General features: G+C 38.0%; 1 protein-coding gene across 2 annotated transcripts in view; it reads left to right on the forward strand.

Annotated features, from left to right (window-relative positions):
* The first annotated feature begins 2,902 nt into the window (after window positions 1-2,902).
* Window positions 2,903-15,914, forward strand: part of LOC6506537 (ecdysone-induced protein 74EF) — a 41,168-nt gene continuing 28,156 nt past the window's right edge. Inside the window, exons 1-4 of one of the 2 annotated variants that reach the window (XM_001957656.4) lie at window positions 2,903-3,142; window positions 5,911-6,479; window positions 6,535-6,798; window positions 7,021-7,525. In XM_001957656.4, coding sequence (XP_001957692.1) covers window positions 6,393-6,479; window positions 6,535-6,798; window positions 7,021-7,525 — 856 coding nt within the window. In that variant the 5' untranslated portion in view covers window positions 2,903-3,142; window positions 5,911-6,392. Of the gene's footprint in view, window positions 3,143-5,910; window positions 6,480-6,534; window positions 7,526-15,914 lie in introns of both variants that reach the window. The other variant, XM_032453857.2, reaches the window with a different exon arrangement.

Raw genomic sequence — 15,914 nt, forward strand, 5'->3', positions numbered from 1 at the left:
CATTAACTAATTGAATGCTTTTTTTCCACATACGTGGACCATGCCATGCAACTAAAATCGAACTTAACCGAATTTATGGTCAGACTGCATGTGGCAGAAACAACAAAAAAGCATAACAAATCTATCTTTAAGTACCTAAATATAAATACCGCAAAAATAAACTAAAATAATAACTAAAATAAAAAAAAAAACAAATGAGAGAGAGAGAGAGAGACGCATACACGACGATTACAACAATATTCGTTACGCCCTTGGGGCAGGGTGGGCTTGAGGGGGGGGCGCCGTGGGTGCTACCTGCTGTAAAAAACAACAACAACAAACACCCTACCCTAGCTCGGCCATTAGTGCGGCATTAGCGACTGTCTACAGTCTAGACCCCCAAAGCGACGACCTTAAACTTGAATCGGAATAGCAACAAAAACAGTAAAATAGAAATAGTAGTAGTATTAGTAGTAGAAGAAGAAGAAGCAGAGAAGAAGGTCACACGGCTAAAAGCAACAACAACAAAAACCATTTTGTGGTTACAACGGAAAATGAGCGCAAAATGTAAAGCAAAAAAAAACTAAGGTTAAAAATTGCCCATTTGCTAATTTGCTTATCAAATTGTGTCTAATAAAAAATAACAAAAAAAAAAAACTATTCACTCTTAATTTATTGACTAGTCAAGGAAAAATAATATTATTTGTAAAATTTATTGAAATATATTATTCTCAAATCGAATGCAAGAAGTGACCTTGAAAACTTTTGACATAAATAACAGTCTAATTCGCTTTGAATTCAAAGCTTGTCTCCAAGCATAAAGCCAAATATCTGGAAAAGCTCTTCCATCTGTATCGGAAGTATCTTAACTCGAAAAAATAAGATACTAAAATAAATAAATAAATAGTCACCATATGTGGCTAACTAACATAGACTGTTTTTTTTTATTTTTTTGCTTAAAACTAAATAACTGGCAAAAAAAAAAGCGATCTTGAGCGAAACGTTAATAATATTTTGTTCAATGAAAAATAGCATATGGTTGTTGTTATTGTTGCTATTTAAGCACGACTCGCTTATGTTCTTCACGCACACACACCATCACAAAAAAGCGACGTCGACACGCATTGGGAGCTGCATACAAATTATAGACCCAAAAGCTTTTATTTTTATACAATTTATACGTAGCCATGACAGTGTGAGAAGGTCACACAACTACTATGGCGGGCACACGCACACACTGCCACTAATAATGCAAAAAAAAAAGCTGAACGCAAACAACAAGAACAACAAACCAATATTTACGCAGTAAATGAGCAGAAAACCAACACAACAATAGTCAAAAAAAAAAAAAAAATGGTAGATGTGTGTGTGTGTGAATAAAATATAAGGAGACAAAGTCAAAGAAGCCGGCGCACTTCGCGCTTCTCTATTTCTCTTCCTTCTCACCTGTCACTTTTAAGTTTCGCTCTCATTCGTTTTGTTTTCTATTTCTCGTTCTCTGCAATCTAACGCATTTTGCATAGTTTTTCTCTATACACTGTTAGAAATGTTTATAAAATTTATAAAGGAAAAGGGTAAAGGCTTTAGTTAAATAATAATAAAAGTTAAACTTCGAAGAACTTACAGTTAAAACCTGACTTATAATTTTATTAGAAAATTAGTTGCTAGAGTTTATATACTTTTTTTTAAGTGTATAAAAAGCTCTTCTATTATTCGCATGCGTCAAAAGCTTTAAATGGTGTTTTTGCTTTTAGTTCTTTTTTAATTTTAATTCTATTTGAAGATTTGAAAAGAAATAAATATGATTTGGAGTGTTCCGGGATTTTGCATCTTGGAAGAAATAAAAAAAAGATTTAAGATAAATTTATGAAAATTAAGAGAGTTAATACTATTTTTAAAAAACATTTGAAACATTAAAGTTTCAATAAAAGGCGAAATCATTCTTTAGAACAAGTTTCTAAGTTAAATAGTTATAACTTAAAAAGTTTTAGGATTATTTTAAGTTTTAAAATAATTTTACACAAGATAACTAATTCAAAAGTTAGTGGAAGATATAGTTTATCTTTTATATCAATATAGTTTATATAGTTTATCAATATATATTTTATAAATTTCTTGCTAAGGCCTTAAATCTATAGATCTTTTGATAATGTCTCTTTTTATATATTAAACTTTTTATTTATTTTACGGTCTAAGCCAATTTAAAATACATAAATACCTCTTATCACATTAATATTAATTTAATTGATAATGGGAACACCCTCATCAGCCTCATGGGTTTCTTGGTTGGCCTCTGGCGGCAGTGATCTGCTGACACCGTCAACCGGTTTGTCAATGCCTCGCTTTTTGACTTTTTTTTCTCTTTTTTCTTTAAACAATTCAAACTTATGCATCGAATTGGAGTTTATTTCATGTTTATTGATTGGATTCTGTCCGATTCTGTCCACTTGCAGAGACCGCACAGCAAACCGAAATAGGAGAGGACGACGCGACACCGATTCCATCCGAATTTTGGGGGAAGGGGGACTTCCTCAGCCGCCCCGGCCCAGCAGCCCCGCCGCCCAAATGCCCCAGCGCACCTTCAAACACCATAAATGCGTGCCAAAAGCAGCAAACTGGGAACTGATGCAAATTTGGTCAATGTCATCGCCATCGCCATCGATGCTAATGGCAATAAAACTCTATACATCTATCGCATTCGCTGTAAGATAAAATCTACAGCGTCAACTAGTTCAGAGACTAACTATTCCACAAATCTAATCGGTAGCCTGTGACAAGTGCGGCTGTTACAACAAAGAACTTTAATAAATAATCAAATTATTAAATAAAATGCGCCCAAGTGCGCGAAAAAATAAATACAATTATAACTATAAAAAGTGGCACATCGGAGGTCATTGTGCGAAGAGCTTATCAACCCAAAAAGAAGTGAAACAACAAATTTTTGATAACTTTACACTGCCTTACGGATAATACCATTAACTCTAAAGACTATAAACTATATAGTTCAATTTACAAACGAACCAATCAAAATTTATACAAAAGTATACAAGCTTATATTTACATACAAAAGTTACAAATAAAACTTAACTAATTAACTAAAAAAAGGATAACATTCAGCAACGTCGAGGATTTTCTGTGACAACGACTACAAAAAAAGAGAAAGGTGAGTACCAAAATATAGGGAATAATAGGGAAAGGTTATTATATCATAAAGTAAAGTATAGTTGACATAACTATTGACTTTGACTTAAAAAATAAAAAACTTAAGTTGTTATCAAGCAATTATATTGAAAAAGTTCCTATAGTTCCTATTTACTCTACCCACTTCAGTTGATTCTTGATCCGTAAGGTCACCACTTCCAGGGAAAACGGGAAAGCATTCAACTTTCCCGCAAAAATGAGCCCCAAGCCCAGAGTCACAGAGTTCTCCACTCGATCGAAGTGCCCCTCCGCTCCACTGGGCAGGCTGGTCTGCGGCGGGTCTTCGGGCGGTAAACCGCACCCAAATCGAGAATTCTCATTGCTAGCCAGTATTCTCGTCGGGGAAACCAGGAAGTGCTTCTCCAGCGTATAGATTCTCGTCTAAGTGCACATACCAGTGCTGGAAATTGCTCCGCTAATCAGAGATTGCGTATACGCACTGTATGCCACTGTGATTATTTGTTGAGGGGTGTAGTGAGGTGTGAGGGGGAAGAGAGAGGGGCGGGAGCAGGAGGGACAACTGATATTGGCGGACAAACCAATATTTTGCATAAATGTTGAGCAGCTCGGGCCAAATGTCTAATTATAATTCAGGCCGCAGGGAACGGCGAACAGTAAACGGCAAAATGGCAAGTTTGGCGCCAGCTGAGACTGGAGGTTTTCCATTTGCTTTTCCTTTCTCACTTCTTGCTTTTCCTATTTCTTTTCCTTTTTTTTTGCTTTGCTCTTTCTCTTTCAAGTCTTCTTTCGCTTTTTTGCTTGAACTTGCCGTTTGGCTGGAAAGTGAAATAGCAAATCCGCCAGCAAGCTTGCATTGCATTGAATAATGAAAAACGAGTTTTCCGCCGCGCATGCGCATCATAACAGCAGCAGCAGCACCACCAGCCTGTTATTGTTATTGTTATTTCAGTTGTTGTTGTTGCGGAAAAACCAAAGAGCCAGTAGGAAAGAGGAAAATGTTGAGCGGGAGAGAGAAAGAGAAATGACGATGACGATGACGCGGGTGCCAGGCTGGGCAATGTTGTAATGTCTGAGCTGTTGCTGTTTGTTGCTGTTTTTGCACAAAGAAAAATAATTTAAAAGTTTTTATTTTGGTTTTTTATTTTATTTATAATTAATAATTAGAAATGGCATTAATAACTTAACTTAACAAGATGGCGGACTTAACTTCTAAGTACGCCATTTTGTAGAGTTTTGCCAGGATTGCCATTTATCCTTCTTTTTGGCGATGGAACATCTATCTAATACTATCGCCTTAAAGCTTTTATCGATATTTCGTGCTTAATCTAATATTGCTATACTGCTTATCTCTAATTATTTAAATTAATTAATCTACTTATCCGTTTTTTTTTGTCAAAAATATTTGAAAAAGAATTGTTAGATTCTTCTCTTTATTTTTTTCTGGTGCTTGTCTTGTTTTCTAATGCTCTTGAGGCTGATCTTCTTGTTGATGTTGCCGCCGTGTTTGTTGATGTTGCTCGTGTCTCCAAGTCGAGGTTGCCTTGTGTTTTTGTTCTTTTGATTTTGATTTCAATGGCCGATAGTGGAGATATAAATTTCAATACCCTGATATTGTTGCTCTTCAGATGTTGCCTTGCTTTTTTGAATAAATTTCGTAAACAAAACTATTCAAAACTTTAAAGTTATGTTAGCTTGAAGCTTAGAGATGAACCAATAGAGTGGCAATTTCTGGTAGAAACTTTCTATTGTTTATAATTCAAGTATTGTAGCCCTTTTTAAACTCCCACTGCCTGTCCCTAATGCCCGTTTTAATATTTTTCATTTAACATTGTTGACTTTTCATAGTGAAGTGCTTTCAAGTTTGCTGCAGTTTTGATATTTTTTTTCTATTCACATATTTTCCTCTTCGTATTCCGCCTCGTTTGCTTCGTAGTTCAATGTTAACGAACTTTTTGCGCCGTGAATGCAAGTTGTTTGTTGTTGCAGTTGCAGTTGCTGTTGTTATTGTTGTTGCTGTTGTTTTTGGACTTTCACTTGTAATGAATTTGGCGAGTTGAAAACTTGTTGCTGCCGCCTACCGTTGTTGTTGTTGCTGTTGCTGTTGCATTAGTTGCCTGTGCAGTTCAGTAACATGTTATGTAAAAAGCATTTTTCCAGCTTTGCTTCTGCTTGTCTCTCTTTTTTTTTCTATTTTTCTTTTTTTTTTTTTTGTTTAGTTTTTCAGCTTGCCACAAAAATTTTGTCTTGGATGCAGCTGGAGTTGGTGTTGTTTTTGTTGCCACACAGCTTGCCGCTGAGTTTTCTTTCCGCTCATGCCTTTATGTTGTAATTCGCAATTTCTAATGTTATTGAACTTTAAACACCAACAACAAAAACAATAACAATAACAAAAAAATAAATCCCAAAACAAAAGAGAAAAGAAAAACTTTTTGATTCAAAGGAAAATTAGTTATAACCGGAAGCCACAAGGCAAAAATTGAAACAATGCAACGAGACGACTTTCTATATTTTAATATCCTCTTCTTGCCATTGGCTCCCGCGATAGTCCCAACATCGGGCCATACTATATATATACTATATATGCAAATATTTTAATGGATGCCCAATGATGCGGCATTGTTGCAGATGCAGATGCTAATTTTGAAGGGGGTTTTTCCAAAAGAAAACTTGGCAATTGCAATCAAAAGTCATAGAAACAATAGTATATTAGTCTTTAATTTGATATAGCCATTTAAATAATATTATTTTCTTATTTCTTTCCATTTCCAGACTCCAAAACAAAGCCAAAACAATTCAGAATTTTACAAAAAAATATCAAAACTTTTTATACATCATTTTTGAGTGTGTTCTTACGTCCAGCAGTAATCAAGACTAAAGCTAAGCTAACTTTATACAAATTTGCAAACCAAATCAAAACCGTCTCATATAAAGTGCCTAAAAAATAAAAAATAAAATTTCCAATTACCAATATCTTATGAAAATATTGTGAAACAACGAAAATTAATCAAAAAAATCCAACATTTTTTTATACCAAGTGTGATAAGGTATATTAAATATAATTAATTGGAAAATAAATATATTTCCAAAAATCAAATTAAGAAAATTTTTATCGAGTGGAGACGTGAGGAGGAACCCTGGACCTGGGTGGCATCAAGATTGATCAACATTTTCGCGAGTGGCAAGGGTATCCAGGAAACGGCTACACGCTGGCAGTTAACAGTATTTGCAGTGCAGGCTTTGCCCTATCAGCGATGCCATTTATCGATGATGCACTGCTCTGGTGTCCGGATAACGATGGTCGTCTTGTTGGTGGTCTAGACTTGGCAACATGCATAGCCGTAAGTCTTAAACCTTATTTCTTATAATTTACTACTAGTATGATATAAATTTCAGGATGATTCTACGGTAACTGAAACGGAAAACATAAATCCAACCATCCAATCAGCTGGAAATCCAAACAATCCCCAGCAGGCAGTTGGATCGAATGGAGTCGGTGGCGAGCTGAATGGGGCAGCGGCAAGAAGTGTTAATGTTGTGGTGGAGCCACTATGTGGCAGTGACTCCTCTGACGAACTCTTCCGCAGCTTCTCCGAGAGCAACTTCGAGATCGAGAGCCTGCTGTCCGATTTGGCGACCGTAGAAGTTAAAGTCGAAAATGTACATCCGCCAAGAACAGATCAGAGAAGTTTTACCTCAAATCTATCTATCTATCTCCATCTACTATATACTACACATATCCACTCACCACATGTCCACCATATCAATGGATTTTTCATCATTGTCTTGTTTCTTCCCTTTCTTTCTGCTTTTCCCGCATCTTCTCATCTCCGTCCATGGACACATCCTGCTCCCTCCTCCAATCTGTATGGGTCTTCCCAGGAGGAGAACAACAACAATGTCATCTCGGCCGCCGATATGGTGGCGGATGACTTCGCCAGCGTCGCTGCCGCCGTGGTGGCCGGCGATGATCTGCTAGCCAAAGAGAACGCCCAGCTGAGCGCCCAGGGCCTGGTCGATTCGGTGGCCGCCAGTCTGGCCGATGGCGGCGATGCTGCCGGGCAGCAGGCGCTCCTGGCCTTCGGCTCCTCCAATTCGGCGGCGGCGGCTGCTGTGGCCGCTGCAGCTGCGGCCCTCTGCGGTGATCTGATCAACAACAACAACGCTGGCGGAGGCAGTGCAGGTGGTGGAGGCGGCGGAGGAGGAGGCGGAGGCGGATCAGGTCAAGGCAGTGACTGCGCCACCAAGCTGGAGTACGCCCTCATGGGCGGACAGCCGATGGCGGAGGAGCCGCGCTTCGTCACCAGCGCCGCAGCCAACCCCCTGCTCGTCGAGAAGCTCATGTCCAAGTGCCTCAACATCGAAAAGCGAATGGATAAGCTTAACGGTAAGTCAAGACTTTTAATAACCTATTTATAAACTTTTTATTCCCTAAATTTAATGAATAATCCCTGATACTTTGCCCGCCAAAAATTTCAAAAGTTCCCGCTGGTTTTATTTGACATAGAAAGTGTTGCCAGACCATCTACTTTATTTTACGTGTTTATCTACAGCGGCGTCAGTAGTTTGTCTACAATGTAGACTATACATATACTGACAAGCAACAAGTTTATAGCTGACATGGTTTTTTACATGTAGAAAAGACACTTTACGTAGTCATGTCAAATGTTGGTGTGTAAATACCCTTTAGTCAGTATCACAACCAAGATGACCAAATTTTAATGACCTATGAGTATGCAACAATTTTAGCTGCATATTGCAGATCAGTTTCTTAATTTTTAACATTTTCTATTGGTTAGTTTATAAATTAAAACCTTAATTATATAAGACATATACAGGGCGTATGGAAAATAATAAGTACATATATTCTTTTGAACTTTATCCAGACATATCCTTTGTTTATCCTCCGAAAAGTCTCCAAGTATGTACCTTCCCAGCAGACCACTTACTTATTTTACTTATTCCTAAAATGTCCGACATCAAAATATTTATTGGCTTAATTTTAATTAATTAAATTTCCCATCTGGCAAACGGTTCATTTTTTTCGTTGAAAATATCGTTCCACCGAAAAACAAAAAATCTGTCAGCCCCACAACTGCCAGAAATAAATAAAAAGGCCAGTAACTTGTTTATTAAATCCCGACAGGATGTCCTCCCTACAACGAACCACCCACGGCGGCCCCCCAAGACAGTCAACCACCTAACGACTGAGCCACCGCGCCTCCCCCCCGACCCGGTTTCTAGTAGCCAAGGCACCGCCCAGACGACGCAGTCTGAAACATAAATGTCGACGCTCGCAGCTCGGGTTGTTGTCTCGTCGTTCTGCCTAAAAAAGAAAGTGGAGAAAAAATGGCCAAAACTAGGGAACTAGGGATCCGACTAAGGGATACTTGGCCTTAAGGCTCTTTGGTTGCTGATTTCTAAAAACTATTGCCTAACTTTAGGGGCCGCATGGTCTGGTATTTGAGGGGATTTTTAAACTTTCTTCGTTAAAAAATACTATATTTTAGGCATATTTTATAGCATAAGGGCCAATTTTTTTATTTTATTTATTAAAAGTCTATTTTTTTAGTAATAATATCTGTTTAAGGGTTCCAAGAATAATATTTTAAGAAATTAATGTCAGGTTTTTAGAGACATAATTAATCCAAAAAAACCTTAAGATTAAAGCTTAAAATAAAATATTTTGTCTATAAAATTCTAGTTTCAAAAACTTAAAATTTCAAAAACAGTCCTCCCTATTTAAATAATATATTATTTCCTTTTTAATAGTTTTGTTAAAATATTTTTAAAAATTAATAACAAAAATAACTTTTTAAAAGCAAAACTACTTCCTCTAAAATGTTGCAAGTCCTTCGTGCCACACAACACACCCCATAACATTAAACCAAAACTACCGGGTACGAAGAAATGGAGGTTCCAGGACCCCCGTTGGGTTTTTCCTGGTGGAAACTTGGAGAGGCGTCTCCTTCTAGAACTTTGGGTGTCCTGGGAAGGGTGCTGGGGAGGCAGACAAATAAACGTCTATTGACACGACAAGGCAGACGGCGACTGGAGTTGAGCACCCCCTAGGTTCTGGGAAGCAAACCACCCACAGACTTCGTCCTTTTCTGCGGGCACCTACTTCCTTTTCACAAACCAACACACACACACAAAAAAAAAAAGAATATAATAAAAATAAACCGAAAATATAAAAAAGAAAAGGCAGACAGAGCCCAGGGACGGGTCGGGTCTGGGGGATGGGATGCTTTCTCCGATTTGGTCGCTGCTCGTTTTTGTTTTCAAAAGTTTTCCGAACGGGGCGAAGCCAAGTCAGACTGTCGGGTCAATAAATTTTGCGTGTGGAAATTGTTTGCTCAAGGTCAAAAGGATATTTGCCTCGCTCCGGCTGTCTGTGTGGCTCTGACTCTCCTCCGAGTGTGTAGGAAATGTTTGGAATACAGACAGTATATAGTATACGTGGCACGTACATATTTAAGCGGCCGTCTGCCTAAGCCTGCCACTGTATTGGTGCAAAATGGCTGTTCCACTCTTCCCGTTAGTCGGCCATTTTGCTGTGCGTATGAGTGTATGTGTGTGTGTGTGTGTGTATGAGTGCGTGTGCGTGCGGCAGACAAAGACCCGAGACTGTGGCTTTTTTAGGGTGGGAGTGGGTGGTTTTTGGGTTCGACTTTGGCTTTCCGGCAACCTTGAACTTGAACAATTTCGTTGAAGTTCAGGCCGTAAACGAGTCGCCCTCATTTGGGTCTCCTCCTGCGCCTCCTCCCGCCTACCCGGTCTACTCATTTTTTTTTCAATGGGTTCTCGGGTATTGGCATGGAGGTCCTGTCGGCCCGTGCTTATGAGCGTTTGTCTTTATTTTCATTCGTGTGTTTGGGCGATTTGGCGTTTTGGGTTCAAGCGCCGCACGGCCCAAGCATTGAACTCTCGCTTTCAAGGATACGCCACGCACCTCGGTCTCTGAATCGGACTGGAATTCGGATCCAAAGCCCAGTCATTGAAACGCCGTTCTCGGATCTCGGAGCCGTGGCAAGCCGTTGACATTGCGAGCGGTCGTCAACGCTGCACGGCAAGAAAATTCCATCATTAGATGAGATTTTTCTAGTTTTTGTATCTAAAGTTTAGATAAATTTTTAGGTTTTATGAGGAGGATATAATATGAGAGACAGAATAGTATAGATTACTTCAAAAGGATCAATTATAATCCCAAAAATTTAATTTTTAGATGATGTTTTTCTAGTTTTAGGATCTTAAATATATATATTTTTTTAAGAGGATGGAAATTTGGGACCTATAGTTTGTTATTGAAATTATTAATAGTTGGTAATTATATTAGGACAAGAGTAGTGTTGTTTTCTTTAAAAAAAATCTATTCTAATGGTTAAAAATTAAAATTTGAAATGATATTTGTCTGGGTTTCCCTAAAATTTGGTTTTAAAAAAAAAAGACATAAAATTCTGATACTAAATTTAAACTAAGATTTAAAAGAAAACTTCAAACATTAATATAAAATTAAGGATTAAAATCTTAAGCATTTATCCTATCTTGTCTCAAGCTTTCAAGAAAAATATCTTATTTTTAAAAGAATGATTTTAAATATTATTCTTCAAGGATAAGGATCTATAAAGCTACAACTAAAAATATTATTATTTTAATATCTATATCTATTTTTTTTAAATATATTTTTAAAAATTATTATGCAAATTCCACAAGATTATAGTATTTAATTGAATTGGCAAGTATTTCTTTCTGTCTCATCGCCGACGTCTGAGACTGTTCACTTTGTTCGAGTTAAGCGTCAGTCCAAGGTTCTTTTGCGGCGGCCACGGCTGAAGCGGCTGCCACGGCCTGAACCTGCACCCCCTGAACCCCCCAGCATCAGAATCGCCTGCAACCACATCTTGGGCTTCTCTTTCAGTCTGACTTCTCGACTCGCTATTAATGTCAAGGGGTTCCACACGACCAGACCGCTGTTGCTGTTTTTTTTTTGAAAAGTGCGTTAGTTTCTGCGTTAGGCGGCCGGCCCGCTCACTTGAGGGCTGGGGCACTATGGGAAAATCTCGGAATTTGAAGGAAATCTATTCAATTGACACAATGATTGGTGGCTGCCACCATTCAGTGCAGTTGATTGCTGATAATTCGAGCCACCATTTAGCCATTTGGCGAAAAAGTGTTCAATTTGCATGACAATTGCTGTTAAAATTGTTAACAATACAGAGTAATAATTGATGGTTGGGGTGTTAGAACAAATTAAATGTTTGTTAAGCGCTTGGATTAAATTTCACTTAGTAGAGCTCTCCTTTTAGGCCTAGGCCCTTTGAACATTTCTTTGGAAAAATTTCTCTTATTTTTCCAGTAAAGATTTAAGTTTCACTTTCAGTTTCTGTTTCCATCCCTGGCACTGGCACTTGGTAGATTATTTATTTGATTACTCCGTCTGACATTTTTCTATTCTACGTGTATGTATCATTTTAGCCATTTTGCTTCATGGCTCATGGCTACGCATTTCTTGGCTTTAGATTTGGATTGCCAATTTGAATTTCAAATCGATGTTGTTGCTGCCGCTTGCCACTATTTTTGTATTTTTTTTTTTAAATGTGCGTTGTTATGGCCAAATCAGGATTTCTGCGTGCTCCGGCCAAAAGTAAAGCCAACCGTCTAACAACAATTACAACGAAAGCAACAACTGCACTCTAAACAACAATTGCAACCAACAACAACAACAACAACTAACGATGTCAGGGGCGTTCATTTGTCCATTGCCAGCCAGGCCAGGCCAGGCAAGCCAGCCAACAAACGAACTGAACCGAACCGAACCGGGCCGAGCACGTCACTGTCACCAGCGGACAACCCCCCTTAAACCCCCCACCCCAGACAGGCCACCCCCCAAAAAAAAAGACACTGAAAAAAAGTCACTAGGACCTCTTCTTATCAAAATTCTTCTTATATTTCTTTCTGTTTCAAGTCTTAGTTTTAATTTCATGTTTTGAAATTTTTCTTAAAATTAGTATAATACTTAACTTAGACGATTTATTTTTCAGTGTCCCCCTCGGTGGCTTCCCTCCCCTCGCCTGAGTGCCAAAACGTTGCCACTGCAAAATGCACTTTGCAATTTTGTTGATTGCTTTGGCATTTGTTGTTACTGTTCTCTTGTAGTTATTGTTGTCTGTTGTTTTTTTTTTTGTTTTATTTATTTTTATATATATATTGTTTTGTATTTGTTTTTTTTTTTTGTGACTTTGTATATAAATTCGTTCGTTTTGTCGTTGTTGTTTTTGTACGCATTGCAGGTTGACCGCCGAGTTCAAGTTTTAACGGATATTGTTTAGTTGTTGTTGCTACTGACAGTAGTAGTATTTTTTGTTGTTTTTGTTATTGTTGTGGCTGCTGTGTTCTCATTTTTTGGCAGGAGCCTCGCCTTAGCCTCGTTATATAAGCAGCGGCGTTCTTTTCTACCGCCAATGAAGTCATTTTGTCCGCCATCTTGTCCGCCATTTTGTCAAGTTGCAGCGATTGATTAATGTTCCACTGTGGCACTTTTCCACCACAACAGATCAGAAATCTTAATTATTTTTTTCGGTTTCTGGTGACTAATAATCCCATATAATGCCATAATTTATGATAATCCCTTCCAGAATAAGGTTACTTAGATCTCTCTTTAAAGATACTCATTGGAAACATATGTAGAATCGATGTAGTGGATTCCCCCCCTCTGTTCCTTATTCAAATTTTCATGCCACACTGAACTTCCTTGTCGTCCTGTTCTACATCAGCGCCCTCATTATATATTAATCAGATTCAATATTCACACCCACACCCACACCCACACACCCATGGTGCACATGCACCATCCATCCATGGTATTACTAGCTCACTCTTTGTCCTAATTGCACTGTAACCCATTAACGCAACAGAAGCAACAGCACAACATGCAACCAGTTTGAGGAGCATCCCTATTGTTGTTTTTCTGGGGGGAGGGGACTCTGGGGGGCTAGTGGGGGACTAGGGGGACCTGCTTTTCACCTTCACCTCATCAGCCAAGCAAGACAGGCAGAAACAAGAAAAATATAGAGGGAGATGGATAGTGAAAACAAAAAGAGAGAGGAAGTGATGTTGATTTGGGATAAGGGGGGGAAACTTGATTTATTGAATGGTATTATGCAGATTATTAAGATTTTCTTAAAAAATATAAAAGGATAATAGTTAGACATTAAAGGTTATATAATTTAATAATAAAAGGTATAATTCATATATTTATAATTTTATTTGAAGTAAAGACTACGATATTAAGTACAGTTTAAATTCCAAATTATTCAAATCAATCAATTATCGATAGTATACGATTAGATCGATATATCGATTAAAGATTAGTTAGCCTTGAAAAGTTTTGTATTAATTTTTAAACTATAATATTCTTTAATAGAAATATTTTGTGATGATATATATTTTTTTTTAATTTTATTTTAGTTTCTTGCCTTAGCCTGAAAACTATTTAAAATCAAACAGCTTCCTCCTAAACCAAATACCCCTGATTTCAAACCTCTTCCCCCACCACTAATCAGTCTAACTAAGACTAACTATTATATATACTAAAACTATAAAACTACTTCATAAAATCAAGCTCTAAATGGAAAGTCTAAAAAGTATACTAGAAAAAAAAAAAACCAAAGAAGATTGAGAATAAAGGGATAAAGAGCAAAGAGTAGTGCGCCAAGTGTCAGGGGCGGTTGGTGGGCAAGTTTAAGGCGCCCCAATGGGCCCTTGGCTGATACGATCCGTCCCTGAAACTGGAGCTACAGTTCCAGTTCCAGTTTGCTCGACGTTCGCTGGGCCTTTGATTGCATTAGAGCGTGTGCCGACAGTCGCATCTCGTTAAAAGCAAAAAGAAAAATAAAATAAAAATAAAAAAAAAGCAACATCAGCAACACATTGCGAGTGATGATACAACCTTACAAAATTCTCAGTCTCAGAGTCAGACTCAGAGTCAGTCTGAGTCTTGGGCTGTGGTGCGATCTCCTCCCCTCCCACTGGAACCACTCGAAGCTCCAACCTCCTGTTTCCTAATCCCCCTCCCCATAGCAAGTCAAAGTACAGTGCAAAAAAAAGTAGTGCCATTTGAAGGGAAATAATTAAACAATTTAAGATGAAGCTTAGCAATGAAATAATTCTAATTATTTTAAGATTGTTAAATTTATAAACTTTATACCTTCAATTATTTTAATTCTTAATCATGACACTTATTATTAGACTATCTACACTATTTTTGGCCAATCCTTAAGATAATTTATAGCCATATAGTTAGCAAATATCAAATCTATCTCAAATCGCATCTAATCTTTTTTCGCTCTGCAGCGATGGCTTTGAATGTTTAGCGGCTGAACTTGTCTTGCACACAAACACACACACACACATAGATACTTTAGCCACACCAACACAAGTGCAGGATGCTCCGAGAAGAGATAGAGACTCAGATAGAGATAGAGAAAGAGTGTGAGAAGCAAAAGCGGAGAGCGCAACAAACACACTGATAGCTTTATTTTTGCTTCGCTGCCGCTGCTGCTGCCATCGCTGCCGCCGTAGCCGTAGCCGTATTCGTAGCGTGTGTGGTATGCAGCCTTGAATTAGTTCGCTGCACCCGCCGAGCACACACAGATACTCACCAGCACATGGCCGCTCTTCTAGTGTGTGTGTGTGTGTGTGTAAGCAAAGCGTGCGCAGTGTGCGAAAGCTCTGCTCCCCTTTTGCAATGTTCGCCGATCCCCTAACCTCTGCCTCTGCCTCTGCTTCTGCTTCTGCTTCTGCTTCTGCATCCACTCAGCCCCACCACCACCACGACCACCACCCCACCAAATTGAAATGTAGGAACAAAAAAAAAAAGACAAATAAATAAAATCTGCTACTGCTGCTTCTTCTGGCGCTATAATATGTATGGGGAACGAACAAGGGGGCATCCGAGTCGTTGTAGCTTTTTGTTTGCATATCCCATTTTCCGTCTTGGGGCTGCACAGAATGTTTGGGGCCCCAAACAATATTTAATGATCAATTGATGGGTGTTTTTTTAATATTATAATATAACTAGGTTTGGGGGTAATACTAGAAAAATAGAAAAGTGAAAGTATTAAAATAGAAAGTGAAAGTATTTATTTTATTTAAAAATTAAAAGATAATTTTCAGTAGATAAATACTAAGATTTACATACTAAGATACTAAGATCATAAGCTCAAAAATCAATATAAAATATTTTATAATATATACTTTATTAAATCATATCATTAAAAATTCACAAATTAAGTAAAAGATACTCCTAGACATAGTACAAAAACTTTCTTAATCAAACTTTCCTTTTGTGTAAATTCTATTTAAACCATTTAAAATATAATTGTGAAATCCTAAAACCCTTAAGATACTTTTTGAAAGCCCTCTCTGTCTTCTCTATAAAATTAAAGCCATAAACCCCATATTAAAGCAATTTTCCGATTGAACTGATCAACGTGTTGCCCCTAATTAGCATCTCCTGTTATGGCCCCATCCCCACTACCTCTCCGCTAGTCCTTCTTCAAGACACAATCCATCATCTGCAACGTCTAGCCTTCTGATCGTGCCGACACACATCTGAATCGGAGAACTATATACAAATTATTTTTCATTTTTTTGCGGCAACGGATATGCAATGTGGATGGCCAGGCCATCTCGCTGTGGTCTCCTTTCAGCGCTTCTGCGAATCGGAATTGGAATTAGCGAGTGCCGGGAAATGGGGGAAAATAAGCGGAAAACTG

The sequence above is a fragment of the Drosophila ananassae genome, chromosome 2R (genome assembly GCF_017639315.1).
Source record: "Drosophila ananassae strain 14024-0371.13 chromosome 2R, ASM1763931v2, whole genome shotgun sequence".
NCBI lineage: Eukaryota > Metazoa > Arthropoda > Insecta > Diptera > Drosophilidae > Drosophila > Drosophila ananassae.